The 20,416-nt window shown below is 40.5% G+C and overlaps 1 protein-coding gene across 1 annotated transcript in view; it reads right to left on the bottom strand.

The window, feature by feature from the left end:
* LOC149267645 (dol-P-Man:Man(7)GlcNAc(2)-PP-Dol alpha-1,6-mannosyltransferase-like) overlaps positions 1-20,416 on the bottom strand; it is a 476,648-nt gene that overhangs the window by 393,989 nt on the left and 62,243 nt on the right. Inside the window, exon 5 of the mRNA XM_089433784.1 lies at positions 8,891-9,008. Coding sequence (XP_089289910.1) covers positions 8,891-9,008 — 118 coding nt within the window. The remainder of the gene's footprint in view (positions 1-8,890; positions 9,009-20,416) is intronic.

The following is a 20,416-nucleotide window of genomic DNA, read 5'->3' as shown; positions in this document are numbered from 1 at the left end:
AGTGTTGTTGTGACGGTTGGTGTGCACCGCTGGAAAATGTGGCAGCAGAATTCGCAAATGGTGGCGAAGTATGTGGACATCAGTGGAATGGCAACGAATCGACCAGCGATGTAAAAAAAAATTGACTTTATATTTTTATATAGGTTTTTATTTTCTTTTCTATAGTCTTTTTTCTTCTTTTTATTTTTTATATTTTTTTTTTATGATGACTCTTTTTTTTATTGTTTTTTTCTTTCCTTGTTTTTCAATAAAAAAAAATTAAAGAAATGGCCAAGGGCCTTGACGAATCAATGACGGAGAAACTCCAAACTTGTAGTGAATGCTTCAGTCAGCATGGCAACAAGGTTGACAATTTTTTGATGGTCAAAGACCTAGATCAAAGAGCGAGCTCTATGCAACGTTGAAGCAGCCAAAGAATCAAACTGCTCTAATACCAAATGAAGAAAACAAAGTTCTTTCTATAAATTAATTACTCCACAAGACTTGGAATATAAAGTTATCCATGAGGATGCAAATATTATATATTAAATGTATGAATAAGAATAAGAATGATGATTTACAATGAGAATGAGAGGCTTGCTTTTATATCACGCAAGTGTCTCTTCACAAAGAGTCATGTCTCATTTAAACATGCCTCTTCAACCTAATCACTAGTTATTATTAACTAATCACTATTACAATTATGCTCGTTACTTATATTTATATTATTTATATATTTTATTCGTAACAGATTGACACCACTACTGCATGGAGGGTTGAGGCCGAGAGGCCTCTCATGGAACCTGTCAATGATTGGTTAGAGCAGGAGGTAGTGGAGGGGGAGGAGTAGGCGGAGCAACAGAAGGAGGAGGTGACACCACCTACCCGGGCTACCCCTTCCACAAGTAGAGGACGTGGTCTACCTCCTATAGCTCCTAGTTCTTCAGCTTCTAGAGCACAGCAGAGTCCATTGCCAACTCCACCGGCATCTACATCTAGAGAGAAAGGGAAAGCTATTGCATTTTCTCGCAAGAGGGGCAGAGGAAATCAGTGGTATTAGACTTTAGTTATTTGGTTCATTTCATTGTATATGACATTATGACTCATGAGATACATTATTATATTTTTTGTTGATATTTTGAGGCTGAGTTGGGAGTCATGAGTCAGGACTTACTATTCAGGACATGATTCACTGTTATGTGTGATGTAGCAATAGAAATGATATTAAACATCTTATATATTAGTTCTTTTATCATATTTATGTGTCAATGTATTTATTTTATGTTGTAGATCCTTTAGATATTAAAAAAAATTGAAAAAAATAAATATTTTTGTATGTTACGATTTTTTCCCGATTTTTACCGTTTTTTTCCTGAATTTTACGATTTTTTCCCCTCGCTGATAATATCTCGATAACGATTACTGCAACATTGGTCTCGACCCATAACTGATTTTCCCTTTCTATCTCTGATTACTTCCTCTGATACCATGTGAAAATTCTATCATTGCAGTAACTGGTTTACTTTTCCTACTTATTCCACCATAAGTTATTCATGAAATCACTTCAATAAACATTAAAATAAATATTGTTGCAGATATCACACTGTAATACAGAAACAAACATATGCACAATAATCAACACATTGACAAAGATATTTTGGACTAATGTCCCCGGAAAAACCCAATGTGGGAAAACCGGTGCAGCAAGGGAGGATTTTATTATTCAGGGAGGGTGCCAAACTGGGTTACCCACAGATAGACAAATTCTTCAGCACTTCTCCTGAACCCAGCGTCAGCCCTACTGACCTCTGCGTGGCCTGAAACCCTCTATGTCAGCCTGTTGAGACTTTGCGCATCCTCTCTAGCCTTCTGCATCACTCCTGCAACCTCTGCGTGGATGACGCAGGCCCTGCTGGCTCTGCGCAATCTCTATTGCCTCTACGTGGCTCCCTCTAGCCTTGTGTCTGCCTTTTCTGCCTCTGCACTGATCTCCCATCTCTCTGTTCCATACTTGCTGCCTCTTGATTTCTCACCAGACCACTGGTTCAATTTCTCAGCTAACCCTGCTCCAGAAATTGAACTGACTGGTCTCCCTCAGTCTGTTCTCCAAGTGACCCTGAAGCCTCCTTTTATACTTTTCTTGTTGACAAACGAACGGTAGAGATTAAGTCCCTATTCAACGGCTACGATTAGATTTGACCATTGTAACACAGTTTCATATTAATTCACATTAATATTTTATTTTCCCTAAGTTTAGACTTAGGGATTACATTAAAAATATTAATTATTTTAATATCTCCCACATTGTTTAGAATCTGCCCAAACCCTTTCTAGGTATTGGAGATCTCATGTGCCTTAGCCTCTCCACCAAGTTTCATGGCTAGAGCACATCCGATACTACCCCAAATCAACAAAGAATACATAGCAGAGAGGCAGCGCAGTGCTGGGAGAGACAACACAGGCCCTAGAAGGGCTGATGCAGGCAACATAGAAGCTGTAGAGGCTGACGTTGGGCCTCAGTGGCAACGCTGGGGAGATTTTGTGGGGCAGACTAGGGGGAGATCAGCAGACTCTGAGCCGAGAGAGGGTGATGCAGCTCCTAGAGGAGTGATGCAGTTCTAGAGCAGTGCTTGGAGCAGCTTTCGTTGTCCAGCATAGGGAACAGCCCAAGTCACTGTGGGGTTTGATCATCCGGTTGTTGACTTGCCGAAATATCTGTCTCCAGATAGAGGTACTACTGCCCAGGATATTCTCTGTTCGGTAAGCCATTTCTGGCACCCTAATTTTATTCACGAATCTGCTTAATAATACAAACCCTCTATATGTTGCACCGGTTTTCCCGAATTGGGTTTTCCGGGGACAATTGTCCAAAAATAACGGTGTCCCTTTGTGTTATTTTCTTAGGTTATTTCAGTGCATGATCTGTATATCTGTGAAGGCTAATAGTGTTTACTTCGATGTTTATGCAATTAAATAACTTGTTAATGTAAAAAACAAGTAGGCGATTCTAAACTAGTAATTGCAGTAGGGGTTTCTGATGTATTAGAATCATGAATTTTCACACCTATCTGGTATCTCGTCCACCTTGGGGTGCAGTGTGTCCGACAAGCATAGGGGCCTTGGTCTTAGGCAAGGCAACAATCATATATCTAGCTCTAGTGATGGCATCCTGCAATGTCATAGGCCTATAAGCCCTCACCCAACCATGTAGGGGATCAACTAGCCCCTCAATGAACAACATGATCAACCAAGTCTCTGAAATGTCTGTAACCATCACAACCAATTGTTGGAACTCTGATATATAGGCCTCAGGACTACCAGTCTGTCTCAGATGTGCCAACTCCCTGAAGTGCAACTCTGGATCCTTCCTATCAAACCTCTCAACCAACCTCCTGGTGAACTCAATATAGGAAGTGATGTGTATGTGCCCAAGAGTGATCAAGCCATGGTACCACCACTCCTGCGCATCTCCCTCCAAATGCAGGGTGGAAAATCAGATAGCATCAATCTCTCGCATGGGGTTCAAATGGAGAAACATGTCCAACTTCTAGACCCACGCTCTACCTAAGTTCTTGGCTGACCCATCAACATAAGGAAGTGTGGCCTTCCCTGCTACCTTTTGTGAAAATTTCTGAATCTACATATCAGAATCCTACTGCAATCATTGGTTTACCATCTCCTACTTGTTTTTACATTCAACAAGCTATTTACTTATTTAAATAGCGATGAAAACACTATTGCAGACTACACATACATATAGATCATGAACTGAAAATAGAACGAGACAAATACACAAAGAACACTGTTATTTTTGGACAAATGTCCTCGGAAAAACCCAATGCAGGAAAATCGGTGCAACATATAGAGGGTTTGTATTGTTAAGCAGATTTTTGAATACAACTAGGGTGCCAAATCTGGCTCACCCAACAAAGAATAAACCCGGCAAAAGTAGCTCTATCTAGAGACATATGAACAAACCCCACAGGTGATTGCATTGTTCCCAGTGTTGGGTAGTGATGGTTGCTCCAAGTTGTGCGCTGGAACTGTGTCGCCTCCTCTAGGAGTTGCGTCACTGCGACACTGCGTCAGAGCTCTCCCTTTGCGTCACTGTGACACTATGTCACTGCATCAGAGCTCTCACTCTGCGTCAAATCGAAAATACGTCACTGCGTCAAAGCTCTCCCTCTACATCACTGCGTCAGAGCTCTCCTGGTGCTTCTCTGCCTCTCTGCTATGTATTCTCGGCCTTGGACTGAAGTCCCTCTGTCGAACTGCCCCTCTCACTGCAACAGATCACTTGTTCGATTTTCTTAGCAAACCTCACCCCAAAAAAATCGAACTCACTGATCTCTCAAGTGTCTCTCCAACTGACCCTCAAGCCTCCTCTTGTATTTTTGCTATTGATGAATCAACGGCCGAGATTAAGTCCCTAATCAACGGCTAAGATTAAAACATACTTGATCCTCGTCACTTAGAAGTTTCTCAACCATATCCTTATTAATACCCATTAATATTTTTATTTTCCTAAGTTTAGACTTAGGAACCCATTAAAAATATTAATTATTTTCATAACTCCTCATCCGGGTGGAATTTCTCCAAACGATTTTTGGGTTCTAGAGATCTCATGTATTCTAGCACCTCCACAAAATTTCGGAGACAAGGCACATTCGATGCTACCCAAAATCAACACTCCCTCTTAGCGAGGAATGTGCTCTAGTAACACTTCTCAACAAAAGTACTACATTGATCCACTGCATTGTTTCTCTGTGCTGCTGATGTTTGGCCTGATGCCCTTCACCCACTACATTGCTTCTTCCTGTACTGCTACCCATGACTCTACCACTACCACTACTGCATTTGTACTACAACTCCCTCTCAATATGCTGCATCATGCTGCCCATAACACTGCCACTGCTAACTGCTGCACTGCAACTCAGTTGCCAAGAAGTAAGCAACTGAAACTTCACCCAAAAACTGACATTTTGGTCAGTATGGATGCCTCGTGATGCTAAAGCTACCTCTGTTGCTAATATGTGCTAACCCTCTACTGCTACTGCACTGCTGCAAACTGCTTTGTGCCTCTCGCACTACTACAACATCCACTACGTTGCCTCAGACTTTGGCACTCTAGCTCTGCCATTGTCGCTCCATCACACCTCGCTCCAACCGACACCCATCATTATTCTACTGTCGTTAAGGGCTCCCATAGCTGTACATGATCCAAGAGTTTGGGCACGTCAAGAATCCTGCCCCTACCATGCAGTCCTCTCGACTACAGCTCCATGTCGCCCCACCTATTCTCGAGAGGCGCATGAGCACTCATGGCACAATCGTCATCGACGACCATCTCTGCTCAAATGAATGTCGAACTGGTTCTCTTCTGTAAAAATTTCTGTTTTCCCACCCCGGTTTTCAGTTTCACCTTATTTCTCCCATGTAGTTAAATGCCCATTCCCATAACCATACATTTAACAGACTGAAAAAAATAAATATTGCTGAAAACACAAATTCTGGAAATTTTTCAGAATGCTGGAAATTGCAGAATTAAAAATCAGCAATTAAAAACAGCCATTAAAACACTGATATTTTTGGTCAACTTGACCCTGGAAAAACCCCCTACAACTCTTGGGGAAAACCAGTTTGAGAGCTCTTCTTTATTTCTGAAAATTGTCTTTTTACAGTGAGAATTATTCAGCAAAAAATCAGCAAGAAAATTTACAACTTATCTCCTTTCCCGTGCCTCACAGCAATCTGGAAATTACAGCAAACAGGACAGCAATAAATGCTGTACGACCTCCGTTTTGTGTGCAGAAAAATCAGCAAACTGCTCCTCGATTTTTGTGCAAAAATCTGCCTTTCACTATGTGCTGAATCAGCTGTACAAATCTGCTCAACTGCTGCCTTGGAATGTGTGCAAAGCTGCTGTCTCCTTCTCCTTCCTGCTCAGAAATCTCTCTTGCTCTCTTGCTCTCCTTCTCCCAATCTGCTCATGAAAGAATGAATGACCTTTTCCTCCTTTAATATAACTCCAAGTGACTTTTGGGTGATCCAAGTGACTTTTGGGTGATCTCTAAATCCAATGGCTGAAATAGATTTAGATCAATGGTTGAGATTAAATGCTCATTTAAATCTCACTTTCTATTTTTTAATTCACCCCACTTTAATAAAGACCCACTTAGTCATTTATTTCCAAAGTCACTTTTCTTTTCTAATTTTTCATTGACTTTATAAAAGTCACTTTAAAATTAGACTTAATAACTTTATCACTTAAAGTCACTTTTAAATTAGATTTAACTTTATAAAATTATAAAGTCACTTTAGGAGAAAAATTAAATTCTTTTGGACACTTTTCCCTAGGCCAAAGATCAAAGCCTAAGGGAACCACCTGTCCTCTGGTACCAAATTTCAACATCTTCTCCCTCTTTCACTGCTGCCCTAGCAAAACTAGGATCTGGATTTCTTTGGCACTAGAAATCCTCTAAGGAACAAGCTCCTCTAGACTCCCTCTGAGTCTTGATTTCCTTCACAGAAATCCTCTAGTCAAATGTCAAATCACTACTTTCCAATCCTCCTTTGCTGCTGTAACCCGGATCTAGATATCTTTGGCTAGAAATCTATCAAGGCAGTGACTCCCTCTACCTCAATTCTGTCTCCACAGACATTGTTCTACACCAACAACAACAGCGTCCCACCAGCTCTTCAAATCGAATCTGCTCTACTCCCTCAACCCCGGCAACTAAAGAATCTGAGCACCTCTGGCTCTGCGCAAACACAGCATGAGATAGATCAGTTCCTCCTAGCCACTACATCACTCCTTCCTAGTCAGGAAAGCTAATGTGGCTCTACGTGAGCCTGATCTTCCCCTCTCTGCTTCTTTGTTGGCCTAGACAACTAACGCAGTTACTATGTGGGCTCCTCCCAACTACTACGTCACCTCTTCTACTCTGCGTCACTCTCCCTCTATGTCTCTGGCTCTAGAACAGCGTTGTCACTCAGGGCAGCTGCCTCTTTGCCGCAAATTCTCTGGAACTCCCAGCTGGTGTCTTAAGTCTCATATGATCTGCAATCCTCTGATACCATGTGAAAATTTATGAATCTACACATCAAAAATCCTACTGCAGTCATTGGTTTACCATCTCCTACTTGTTTTTACATTCAACAATTTATTTAAACGGCGATGAAAACACTATTGCAAACTACACATACATACAGATCATGATCTGAAAATAGAACGAGACAAATATACAAGGGACACCATTATTTTTGGACAAATGTCCCCAAAAAAACCCAATGCGAGAAAATCGGTGCAGCATATAGAGCATTTGAACTTTGTATCATTAAACAGATTTCTGAATACAACTAGGGTGCCAAATCTGGCTCACCCAACGGAGAATAAACCCAGCAGAAGTACCTCTATCCAAAGACAGATGAACAAACCCCACAAGTGACTGCGTTGTTCTCAGTGCTGGGCAGCAATGGCTACTCCAAGCTCCGCGTTGGAACTGCGTCCCCTCCTCTAGGAGCTGCATCACGGTGACACTACATCATAGCTCTCCCTCTGCGTCACTGTGTCAGAGCTCTCCTGGTGCTTCTTTGCCTCTCTGTTGTGTATTCTCAGCCTTGGACTAAGTCCCTCTACCGAACTGCCCCTCTCACCGCAACAGATCACTTGTTCAATGTTCTCGGCAAACCTCGCCCCAAAAAAATCGAACTCACTGATCTCTCAAGTGTTTCTCCAACTGACCCTCAAGCGTCCTCTTATACTTTTCATGTTGATGAATCAACGACCGAGATTAAGTCCCTAATCAACGGCTAAGACTAAAACAAACTTGATCCTTGCCATTTAGAAGTTTCTCACCCATATTCTTATTAATACCCATTAATATTTTTTTTCCTAAGTTTAGACTTAGGAACCCACTAAAACTATTAATTATTTTAATAACTCCTCATCCGGGTGGAATTTCTCCAAACGATTTCTGGGTTTTGTAGATCTCATGTATTCTAGCCCCTCCACAAAATTTGGGAGCTAGAGCACATCCAATGCTACCCAAAATCAACACCTTCTGCACCACCTGGTTCGATTGTCCTATATATGTGTCTAGACATGGGGAAGTCACCTTAAAGTAATTGACTTTCATAAGATAATGTGAGTTAATCTAATTAAATACAAAGGTTATTTGCATTAGTGAATTAGATGAATCTCAACCGGTATCAAATGATGTTGAGATCTAATCTCAACTGTCAATCGCTTTAGAGATTAAGATTGTGGATTCAATCAATAACTCAACCTTATAAAAGGAAGGCTATGTTGAGGGAGAAGACACATCTAGTGAGCACAAGGCACACTGAGATAGTGAGATCTCAGTGATCGGGTGGAGAAGGACATTCATCCAAGTGTGCAGGGTTCAAGCAAAAGTGCAAATGGCAGCAATGGAGAAGGATTCAAATCAGCCAAGCAAGCTCCGCAGAGGGTTTGATCAGTTGGATCATTTCCAGGTTTCTGTTGTATGTGTTTTTCCTCATACGGCCATTATCCTAGTAAGGGATCCCTTGTATGGCATAGGTTACTGTTAATGAAATAGGAGATTTTGAACGTTAGAAATTATGTGTGTATGTGTTTGAGATTGGTTAATGTTTGTTTCTACTGTTATCTATTCTTTTACGTGTTAAACTCTCAGCCATGCTTTTGATTCAATAGATCTGAGTAATAATCTGCTAGGAAATAATTAGCCAGATTGCTGGGGTTAGAAAATTAACATTTATGAATTAAAGAAAAGAAATATGGATAGTAGTAAATTCTACATCCACTGGATTCTGTTCCTAATAATCCTGCCAGAAGTGATTTAGCTACAAGTATAGCATAATCAAAATATTATTTGTAGAAATGTGAACAATTTCAGACAGAACATACCTATAGCCAGAGCAAAAATATTTGGAAGTGGTCTTGAACAGTAAAATAAAAGATGGAACTGCAGAGCTATCATTATTGCAAATAAATTGGAGACCTGTTGACCAAACTTCAATCTGACCTGTCCAGATTAAAAAAGTGAAACCTTGATGAAGACCTTCAACTGGTAAAAAATTTCAGTGAAATTTTACACAATAGAAATAAGAGGCATTGTAGAACCCATAGCAACATGATGTGAATCAGATCCAAGGCTGCATTTAGTGTAAGAATTGCATACTAATAACAAGAAAGCACCATCACATCAATATATATTGTGATATACAAAATGCTATACTGCTACATGAAAAGAAACTAGAAAACACATTCCTGTGCATGGATAACCAAACATGCAGAACAAACAACAGAATTCTAAGGCTGCTCAACTGAGCCAAGAATCAGAATCCTATGGGTTACATTTGTCAGAGTTGCCTGGGAGGTCTTGGGTTTATCCATGTTGGTTATTATCTTCTTGGTGGAATCAAGGAAGCCAAGTATCATAGAGCCAAGAATCAGAGTCCTATGGGTTACATTTGTCAGAGTTGCCTGGGAGGTTTTGGGTTTATCCATGTTGGTTATTATCTTCTTGGTGGAGTCGAGGAAGCCAAGTATCATAGCCCTGTGGGTTAGAGCAGTCATGTTAAGAAACCATTAACTCACGCCCCCCGCCCCAAATCAATCAATTTAGCATCTCCAAATTAGGGAATCACTATGATTGCATATACAGTGCCCGTGCTTTGAAGGTCCTCTCCTCTTTGGTTGATAAATTAAAGTAACTTTCAGCAAATATTGTGTTCATCAATGCCAAGCACCACTGGAGCCCAGTAGTACCTAGCTGCAAAATGAATGAATGACGTGGTTAATCAATAAAGTGATGTCTGTACAGTTGTTCTATCCCTAAAGTTTTTGATGAAAAACGAAACAGCAAAATACCATGGTATGAAACCCAAGACTCATTCCAAGTCACATGCATAAGAAACATCGTTGTGTCAAGTCCAACAGTCTAGACTCCATCCAAACACTTTGTATAGCACTTTGGGTTTTGGCATATACATTCAGTGATATGATTATGGGCCTCCTAAACAAGATCTCCTCAGAGTCATCAAAACCAAAGATATGGTATGAACAATGCCACATGTCTCATACTTGGCATTGAACCACTGTGTAATTGCTATCCATGCATGCAATATATCTCCACATTTGATCTTGATTCAACAATTGAAGTACAAGGTGACAGTTTCGAGGACATCTACATAATCTGATTGCTTATTTCAGTTTGTCTCTTAACACTCCAGTCAAACTTGACCTTTGTATTTTCAAAGTTTTGGAGGCCAAAAGGGAAGTTCAGTGTGTGTCCTTGCACATGGTTTGCATGCAGTTAGGGGTTGCACTATTCATTTCTCTGGTCAGAGGATTGAAAACTTGGATTATTCATTTTATACCAACTCTCCTAAGAGCATGGTTGGAAAGAATATGTCTTCAACTCAGATTCTGAATCAGGTAGCAGAGAAGCCTTCCAGTTCAGAGGGGGCAGCTACAGCAACAAATGACGAGGTGGTGTTGGAGACAAATCCAAGTGCAAGACATTCTTCCAGAAGTACCTCCCTCGCTAAGAGGGAGTGCTGATTTTTCTAGCTCGGGCAAGTACTTTTGTACCTTTTAAAAGTCTTCTAGCCATGTGTATTGACTAGAAGGACCTTGTTTTGCCTCTCTAGGAGCTTGCATGCGACATGCAGAGTGAGCGAGTTGCATGCATGCAGATGTGTTGGATGTGACATGCATGAGATGTGCATGTAAAACAAGCTAAATTTATGACTTGTACTTGAGTTAAAGTAAAGAAAGCTAAAGATAGGATAGTTAACTAAAATAAAGTCACTTATGTTCAGTTAACTTGACGAGCTAATTTTGGCCATCAATCTTGGCTTAGGAAAGTTATAAATTGAGCCTATGTGTTGAGACTAAGACACAATAGTGGCACTAACCTCAGGAGGAGGAGTGTGATACTCTAGTGTGACGGGTCCAAAGAAGGTGCAAGGAACAGTGAGGGAGACAGATCCAAACCAATCAAGGAAGATGAAAGGACAGATCTAGGGCTTGATTAGCTAGATAACTCCAGGTTTATTGTTGTATATGTAATTCCTTAGTTGTGCCATTATCCCAGGACGGGAACCCAAGTAAGTTCTTAGTCATTTTAATAATGAATCGATTTGTTGGATAGAAATCTGTGTCTCGTTGTTATTAAGATCGAATAATTTTGCTTCTGCTAAATATTTTGGTTAGGAATTTGGTTGTGTATTTATTCAATAACTAATTGCTTGGAATTAAGTACCAGGTGTTGGGTTCGTGGAAAAATTCTAAAATAAGTGTCCAGATTACAAACAGCTCAACAAAATGACCATCAAAGATAAGATTTATATTCCTACCATTGATGAATTATTAGATGAAATGCATGGAGCAATTTCTTTTACTATGTTGGATCTTCATTTTGGATATCATCAAATCAAAATGAGGCAAAAAGACATCCCAAAATAGCCTTCAAAACACATGAAGGTCATTATGAGATTTCGGTTATGCCATTGAACTTACAAATTCACCTTCACATTTCAAAGCTTGATGAATTATATTTTCAAACCCTTCCCTGGAGAGTTTGTGCTAGTATTTTTGGTTGACATACTAATCTACAAAAAATTTGGGGAAGAGCATGTACAACATGTTGACAATGTTATATATATATATATATATATATATATAGATATTAATTGGTGATTAGTGTAGAAGAGGTATGTCTCTAAGGACATGACCATTCATCAAGGTGCACCTACCTAGGTATATAAGCAAGCCCTCATTTGTAATATTCTCATCATCATCTCATATCTTTTGTACATTTCTATACAAATACACTACTTGTCCTATAATGAATATTTACATATTTCAAATCTTTTGAGTATGTTGTTGCATATATGATATATGGACTTTGTTCATAACATTTGGTATTAGAGTTGTTCGATCCTTTGGACATATTACCACTCAATCTAGGAGGGGTTCCAAAGGGGAAACTATGAAATTTCCTTGAAATGCAGCAGCTGGAAATATTTCTCCTAACTGATAAATTGATTATGCAATTTATTTTGTTTACGGCAATATAATGAAATATTAACACTACAATTTTTTCACCAAATAAAATATTGCAGAAGCAAAAATAGGAACTAAGAAATATGCTAGCACACACAAAATTGACACGGTTATTTTGGACAAAAGTCCCCGGGAAAACCCAATGTGGGAAAACCGATGCAGCAAAATGAGGGTTTTTTAAATATGCAACAACAATAATCTGAGTACAATAATTTGGATGCCCTACTGGCAATCCAATCTGAAAGTAATACTAGCAAAAATCTAGTGAGGAATTTTCCTCACCCCACAAGCAATCTGGCACTGAAGACTGGCCTTTGAAACCCCTCCACGAAATGCCCTCCATCACCCTCTACGCAGGAACAAATTCATGTTTCCTAGATCTCACCCTAAACTGCCTCTTCAACTTGCCACTATCTCTGGAAACGTTTCTCCCGACATCTGCAAAATTTTCCTTTCTCCGAAACTTTGAAACGACTTCCCAAATCTGTTATTTGAACTGCGTCCACGAATGCTTACGCAGGCCTCTGCGCAGATCCTCTATGCCTATTGTTGCCTCTCTACAAGGTACTCTCCAAAACTAGAAAACTATCTTCCAGATGCTACTAACCTCCTCTGCCACCTGCTACTCACCCTCTAGCTCAATCTCCACTGCTAAATCACTGTTGGATCTCTGTTATTGGGAAAATCGAACTGCTTGGGCAACTAAGTATCTACATTGGTGTGTTCTCCATCTACCTGCCAACCTCCTCTTACAATCTTCAGTTGGGACTTCAACGGCCAAGATTAAAACATAATCGATGGTTGAGATTATATTTGAATCGATCCATGTGAGTTTCTAGATGATTCACACCTTTTTTAATTAATACTAATTAATTAACCACTTTTCCTAAGTTTAGACCTAGGAAATATATAATCTAATTGAGACACTTTTAGGTGGAATTTCCTTAAACGATTTATGGGTTATGGAGAACTCCTGTGTTTTAGTCTCTCCACAAAGTTTCGAGACTAGAACACCTCTGATGCTACAAAAACTAAAACTCCCTCTTAGCGAGGAAGGTGTTCTAATGTTGCATTGCTACAACACCTTGTCTCTGTATCTACTATCACCCTCTATCAGGCTACTGATGTCTAGCCATTGTGACTGCCTGCCACTACCCACCAACCACTGCGAAACTCTGATGTTGCCTCTGTGCTACTGCTGACACTACGATACTGTTGCCAACTCTGCATTTTCACTGCAACTCCTCTCAACTGTTGTTGCTACAACTACTGTAACTGAGAAGCGTCTGAAATACTTTGCCCCTGCTACTGAAACGGGTTCTCCACCATACCCATCTTTTCTCTGAAATAGATGAACTTAGCTCTCCCTATAGATTTTGTGAGTATATCTGCAACCTGCTCATCTGTGGGAACATATCGTAGTTGGACCGCTACAAGCTGCACACAATCTCTAATGAAATGACATCGAATATCTATGTTTTTCGACTTGTCATGAAACTTTGGATTCTCAGACAACTTGATGCAACTATGATTATTGCAGTAAACACTGGTCGCCTCCATCCTCTGCCTGAACAAGCTTACTAGCAACTTCTAAAGCCATATAGCTTCGCACATAGTTGTGCTCGCTGCCATATACTCTGCTTTTGCAGAGCTCAGTGCTACTGACTTCTGCTTCCTGCTGCACCAAGAAACCATCCCTGATCCAACGATGAAGTAGTACCTAGAGGTAATTTTCCTATCCACCAAACTACTTGCCCAATTTGTGTTATATAAAAATTAAGTATTTTTAGTTAATTAGGGCATAGTGCATGATCTAAGATCATGCCCATTCACTAAGAGGCATGTAGGGTTGTATTTAAGCGCAGGCCTCTCATCCTGTAAATCATCAATTCAAATTCATTATTAATAAAATATATATTTTGATGAATATTGTTGGTTTGTCGGTCGCATGTGGTATCAAAGCAGCTTGGTCTTCGCCAAATCGCTGCACATCCTTATCATTGTTGAAAAGTGTTCAACAAGAAATGCTAAAAATAGAAATTGCTAAAAATAGCACTGCTATAAATAGCCGGGCTATAAATAGCAGTTCAGCGATTGGAGATCTTAGTTACAATGGATGAAAAGTGAAAGTGCTAAAAATATCTTTTCTAAAAATAGCATTTCGAGATCCCTTCTTATTTTAGTCAATCCCTGGACTAAACATAGGAAGTAAAATTCGAATTTGATATCAACAGCAGTTTGAAAATTAATTAATTAATTCATCTTGAGTTAACTAGTGAAGGAAAATCAAACTTGAAGTCTATGTGAGGGCATGCAACAGTTTCTCCATTAATTGAGGAATTTAACCTTCAGTTAAAGAGATAAGGATGAGTTGTAATCTAAGTCACAAGACACGTCCTCCAAGGTCCCGTGTCCCGTATTTTACGTGTCGGACACAAAAACGGCCCTAAAACGTGTCGAAAACGTTTTCCATCGTGTCCTGTAAAATGTAAAACGTATTCGTCGATTTTCGTCGTGTCCTACATCCAGAAAACGCGTATTCCGTTGATAGAAAACATTGCCTGCATACGCTGCAATTTTTTTGAAAGAAACAAATAATTTTTGAGTGGGGCAGCTTAATGATCAAGCCTAGGCCCTAGTATTGATATGCTATTCATGGTAATGTTAAATTCTTAAAGTAAAAGGATGAAAATAGAATGTCACCCTTTTACTTAAATTTTTAACATTACCATGAAATGACTCAGGATGTTTGAGAGTGGTTCCAGCCTCATTGGATTTCATATGGAGAAAGTAGAATTTTAGATTTCATTCAAAATGCAATAGACTTATCAGTTTTTCAGGATTTCAGGATTGGGAGATTGTAATGTTTCCAGGTGACACCACCTGCCCGGGCTACCCCTGCCACCAGTAGAGGACGTGGTCTACCTCCTATAGCTCCTACTTCTAGTTCTTCAGTTTCTAGAGCATAGCAAACTCCACTGTGAACTCCACCAGCATCAACATCTACATCTAGAGGGAAAGGGAAAGCTGTCGCATTTTCTCGCAAGAGGGGCAGAGGAAATCAATAGGATTAGACTTTAGTTATTTTCTTATGTGCTTGTAAGTTGTACATGAACAATGAACATTGAATATTCAAGAATCAAGACCAAGCATATCACATTCTAATTTCTAAATAGTAAATTTTGATTCTATTTATTTTTTTACAGTGAACTATGAACTTTGAGAAGTAATTATATTTTACTTTGATTAGATAAGCTGCAACCTGCAATTTAATATGGATAAAAAACTATATTTTGGTGTATATATATATATACATATTAAACATATATAAAACGTGTCCCCCGTGTCCTGTTTCCAGGTCGCTGCGTTTCGTATTGAATATCGTATTTACGTTTCCTCCGTGTCTCGTGTCCTCGTGTCATGTGACTTAGGTTGTAATATTGAGTTGTAATCAGTTGACTTAGTTTAACTTAGTCAAGTCCAGTTAGATTAATTTAACAGTTTGTTAAATTAATGAGAATTCAGTTAGTTAATGCTTGCATGCATGTAACTATTGTATTTCGGATTACTGAGTATTCACTCATGGATAACTCATGCATGCTAGTTCAATCAAAGACCCAGTTGAGATCAGATGGAGGGACAGTGTACTATCAGTTGCTAAGATATTCCTTGGTTAATATTCCTTGCATGCAGAAGGAATATTATTCCTTATGTATTTCGCAGCTGGACCTGAGGTTACAGTGAGTGTGATGAGGCCAATTCACACATGTGATATCATTGGACCCCAACCAAAACTGCGCAAGGAAATAGGAGGCTTGGAGGGCTTGAGGAAGATATATTCTATGTCTATTGAGTCTGTGAGTAGTATTGTTTGAGTGTAGAGAGATCAGGATAGCTTGAGAGCTAATTCTTTTTGTAACTTGAACAAGATTTCCACTTGTATGATAATACAGAGTTGGGGTTTTAGGCTGGTGCTTTCCCCAGTGATATATCTTCTGTGTTATGGTTGATTACTTCTCATTCTCAGTTATATTTGTTCATGCTTGATGTTGCTCATGTTCGATTAAGCTTCCGCTCAATTGTTGTAGAAGTAGATCAAGTGTTTTGCTTTAGTACATTGCATTACCAGGTGATCTACAGTGGGAAATTTCTACATGGTATCGGAGCAAAGGTGATCAAGGAAGAACAGCATACAAGCAAGAGAAGTACGAAGTTTGGTTTCTAAATATTGAATTGAGTTCTTATCACATCTATTCCACCGATGGCATTCAGTGGTTTAAGACTCGAATATGCCCTTGATGGCAGTTCAAATTATATAGCCTGGAAGGATCGCATGGAAGAGGTATTGGAAGATAACGGCCTTAAGGATTTCATTGATCAAGAAGTCCAGAAGTCGACTGATGCTACTCAACTGGTGGAATGGAAAAAGTGTGTGGCTAGAGCAAGGAGAATCCTCCTGGAGGGAGTTCGAGATCACATTGTCTCGAGCCTCCATGGGAAGGAGACTCCGTTTTCGATGTGGAAAACATTGAAAGATCTTTATCAGAATAGCAACGATCAGAGGAAGCTGGCGCTGAAGGACAAACTTCGCAAGATCAAGTGCGAAAAGGGCAACACAATCTCTACGTTCCTAAACAAGCTCACCACCTGCAGGGATGAGCTTGCAAGTGTAGGGGTCGTGACTGTTGATGACGACATGGTGAGTCTAGCACTCCTCGGTCTTCCAAAGAGCTGGCATAGCTACCAGGACTCGGTTAATGGAAGAGAGAAACTGCCAGATTGGGAACGACTTTGGTCGGACCTAATGCAGGAGGAGATAAGGCGGAGCACCAGGGATGGATCTTCATCAAAACAAGATGATGAAGAAAATCTAGCTTTAGCGAGTAAAGCTAAGAAAGGGAAAGGGAAGGCGTCCCAATCCAAATCTTCTCATGGTGGGAAGAAGGTTGACAAGTCGAAGGTGTGATGCTTTCACTATCATGAAGTGGGCCATTATGCTATGAATTGTCCACAGAAGAAATCCAAGAAGGGTTCCTCAAAGGGATCTGATGGTGATGCACTAGCTTCACAATTTGAGCTGGATTTCTCGCTTATCGCATGCATGGTTTCATCCATGGTGGGATGTGTTTGGTACCTGGACAGTGGAGCTTCTTTCCACATGTCGGGTGACAAGAATCTTTTCAGTACATTGGAGGAGAAGGATCTCCAAATGTGGATCGAGATGGGCGATGATGGAAAGTACTGTGTCTCAGGTGAAGGTACATTTGTGTTTCAGAGGGAGCATGGTGCTCCTCTCACCCTATCTGTTGTTAAATATGTACCAGGTTTGAAAAAGAATCTTGTGTTTGTTGCTATGCTAGAAGATAAAGGCTATGATGTAGTCTTTAGTAAAGGAAAAGTGTTCCTGAGGCATATCGGCACCGGACAGACCAAGCGAATAGGGATTCGAGTAAAGAATCTCTACAAGCTAGAGGTAGATGACTGTGTTGCATTAAGTTCCAAAGCAGAGGTGGTGCAAAGCCAAGATGTTGGCGAGCTATGGCATAGGAGACTGGGCCACTTGCATCACGAGGCCTTGAAGATCCCGCAGCAAATTTCTACCGACTTACCCAAGGGAAAACTGGAGCAAACAGACACATGCAAAGGATGCACCCTAGGTAAGTATGCGAAAGCTTCCTTTCAGGATCGGGATAGTAGAGCTGGAGCAATCCTGGAGCGAGTTCACTCAGATGTATGTGGACCATTCTCTACAGCCTCCACCACTAAACAAAGGTACTATGTTATTTTCATTGATGATTTTTCTCGTAGATGTTGGATCTACTTTATGCAAAAGAAGGATCAGACCTTCTTGAGGTTTTGTGAGTTTAAAGCCTCGGCGGAGAAAGAATCTGGGAAGAAAGTAAAAGCCTTGCGTAGCGACAATGGTGGAGAGTATGTTTCCCAACAGTTTAAAGACTTCTATGCAACAGAAGGAATTAAACGGAAACTGATGGCACCTCATAACCCACAACAGAATGGGGTGGCCGAAAGGAAGAACAAATCTATTATGGGAGCAACTCGAGCGATGTTGCATGACCAAAGCCTACCACTTCACCTGTGCGCTGAGGCATGCAATACAATAGTGTATCTTCAGAACAGAAGTCTTCATCGTATTGGGGATGAAAACACCTATAGAGGCTTTTTCGGGGAAGCGACCAGATGTGAGTCACTTCCACATCTTTGGATCACCAGTTTTCTGTCATGTGACAAAAGATGCTCGAAAGAAGCTAGACCCAACAACTGAGTTGAGGATACTTGTGGGGTACACAAATACACCCCACAACTATCGTGTGTTTCTGCCTGCCAGTCAGAAGACCATAGTGCGCAGGGATCTGAAGTTCGATGAGCAGAGAGCCATGTGAGTGTCACTTGAGAGGGAGCTCAAGTTGCATGGTGATGAGGAACTTTTAGTTTCAAAGGAGGAGGAGCCTCCTAATGATGTGGATTAGCCACATCCAGAGGATCCAGTAGTGGAGACCACCACTCCTGGAGAGTCTTCCAAAGACGAGCGAAAACGCTCGCGGGAAGTTGACAAATTGATGAAGGATGCGAGAGAGAATGTGGGGCAGCCATCCTCTCAGCACAGACAGAGGAGATCTCCTGAGAGATACACTGGCTACATGGCCCTTGTTGGGGAGTGTGTAGCGACCGAACCTTCTTCTTTTCAGGAGGTAGTGCAGAAACCAGTCTGGGTTGATGCAATGGTAAAAGAGTACGATTCTATCATATGGAACAGTGTGTGGGATGTTGTCCCTAGACTTGGGGACAAGTCAGTGGTTAGTTCCCAATGGCTTTACAAGGTAAAGTAGGCAGTTGATGGCAGTGTTGAGAAACACAAGGCAAGGTTTGTTGCCCGAGGTTTCTCACAGGTAGAGAGATCACATGCAGCCATACCTCCAGGTAGGAGGTGGTGCAATGTGGAGTGATCATCCCAAGGAGGAGGGGCAGGATCCTTGAGGTACCCAACCTCTTTGATTCGACCTTGCTACAGGAGCCCCGATGAGGAGTAGCAGGACTCACTGATTGGGTAGAGATAGATGCGGATGGAGCAACAAAGAGAGCTACAATGCAGGAGTCCCAGGACTGTGTAGAGCTAGGAGGCTGCAACCGTGCGAGATGCATGGAGTGTTGCAACAACTCAGAGGTCAAAGAGGGAGCACTTGTCAGCAGCAGGTAGAGCTTCAGCATCAGAGTATGTTTCTAGCCCAACAGAGAGGTCAGTTGGGAGTTTTTTGTTCCAAGAGTTGCTGGAGCAACCACTTGGTAGAAGTGTTGCATGCATAACATTCCGAAGGTATAGGATCGAGTTCGAAAGGAAGCCTTTCTTGTTGAGAGGGAGTGTTGAAAAGTGTGCAACAAGAAATGCTAAAAATAGAAATTGCTAAAAATAGCACTGCTATAAATAGTCGGGCTATAAATAGCAGTTCAGCCATTGGAGATCTTAGCTACAATGGGTGAAAAGTGAAAGTGCTAAAAATAGCATTTCGGGATCCCTTCTTATTTTAGTCAGTCCCTGGACTAAACATAGGAAGTAAAATTCGAATTTGATATCAACAGTGGTTTGAAAATTAATTAATTAATTCATCTTGAGTTAATTAGATAAGGAAAATCAAACTTGAAGTCTATGTGAGGACATGCAACAGTTTCTCCATTAATTGAGGAATTTAACCTTCAGTTAAAGAGATAAGGATGAGTTGTAATATTGAGTTGTAATCAGTTGACTTAGTTTAACTTAGTCAAGTCCAGTTAGATTAATTTAACAGTTTGTTAAATAATGGAGTTCAGTTAGTTAATGCTTGCATGCATGTAACTACTGTATTTCAGATAACTGAATATTCACTCATGGATAACTCATGCATGTCAGCTCAGTCAAAGACCCAGTTGAGATCAGATGGAGGGGCAGTGTACTATCAGTTGCTAAGATATTCTTTGGTGAATATTCCTTGCATGCAGAAGGAATATTATTCCTTATGGATTGCACAGTTGGACCTGAGGTTACAGTGAGTGTGATGAGGCCAATTCACACATGTGATATCATTGGACCCCAACCAAAACTGCGCAAGGAAATAGGAATCTTGGAGGGCTTGAGGAAGATATATTCTACGTCTATTGAGTCTGTGAGCAGTATTGTTTGAGTGCAGAGAGATCAAGATAGCTTGAGAGCTAATTCCTTTTGTAACTTGAACAAGATTTCCATTTGTATGATAATACAGAGTTGGGGTTTTAGGCTAGTTCTTTCCCCAGTGATATATCTTTTGTGTTATGGTTGATTACTTCTCATTCTCAGTTATATTTGTTCATGCTTGATGTTGCTCATGTTCG

Source organism: Pinus tabuliformis, chromosome 6 (assembly GCF_031772625.1).
Source record: "Pinus tabuliformis cultivar Carrire ecotype Pingquan chromosome 6, CPIR1, whole genome shotgun sequence".
NCBI lineage: Eukaryota > Viridiplantae > Streptophyta > Pinopsida > Pinales > Pinaceae > Pinus > Pinus tabuliformis.
The sequence above is the reverse complement of the archived record's forward strand: the minus strand, read 5'-3'. Positions and strand labels throughout refer to the sequence as shown.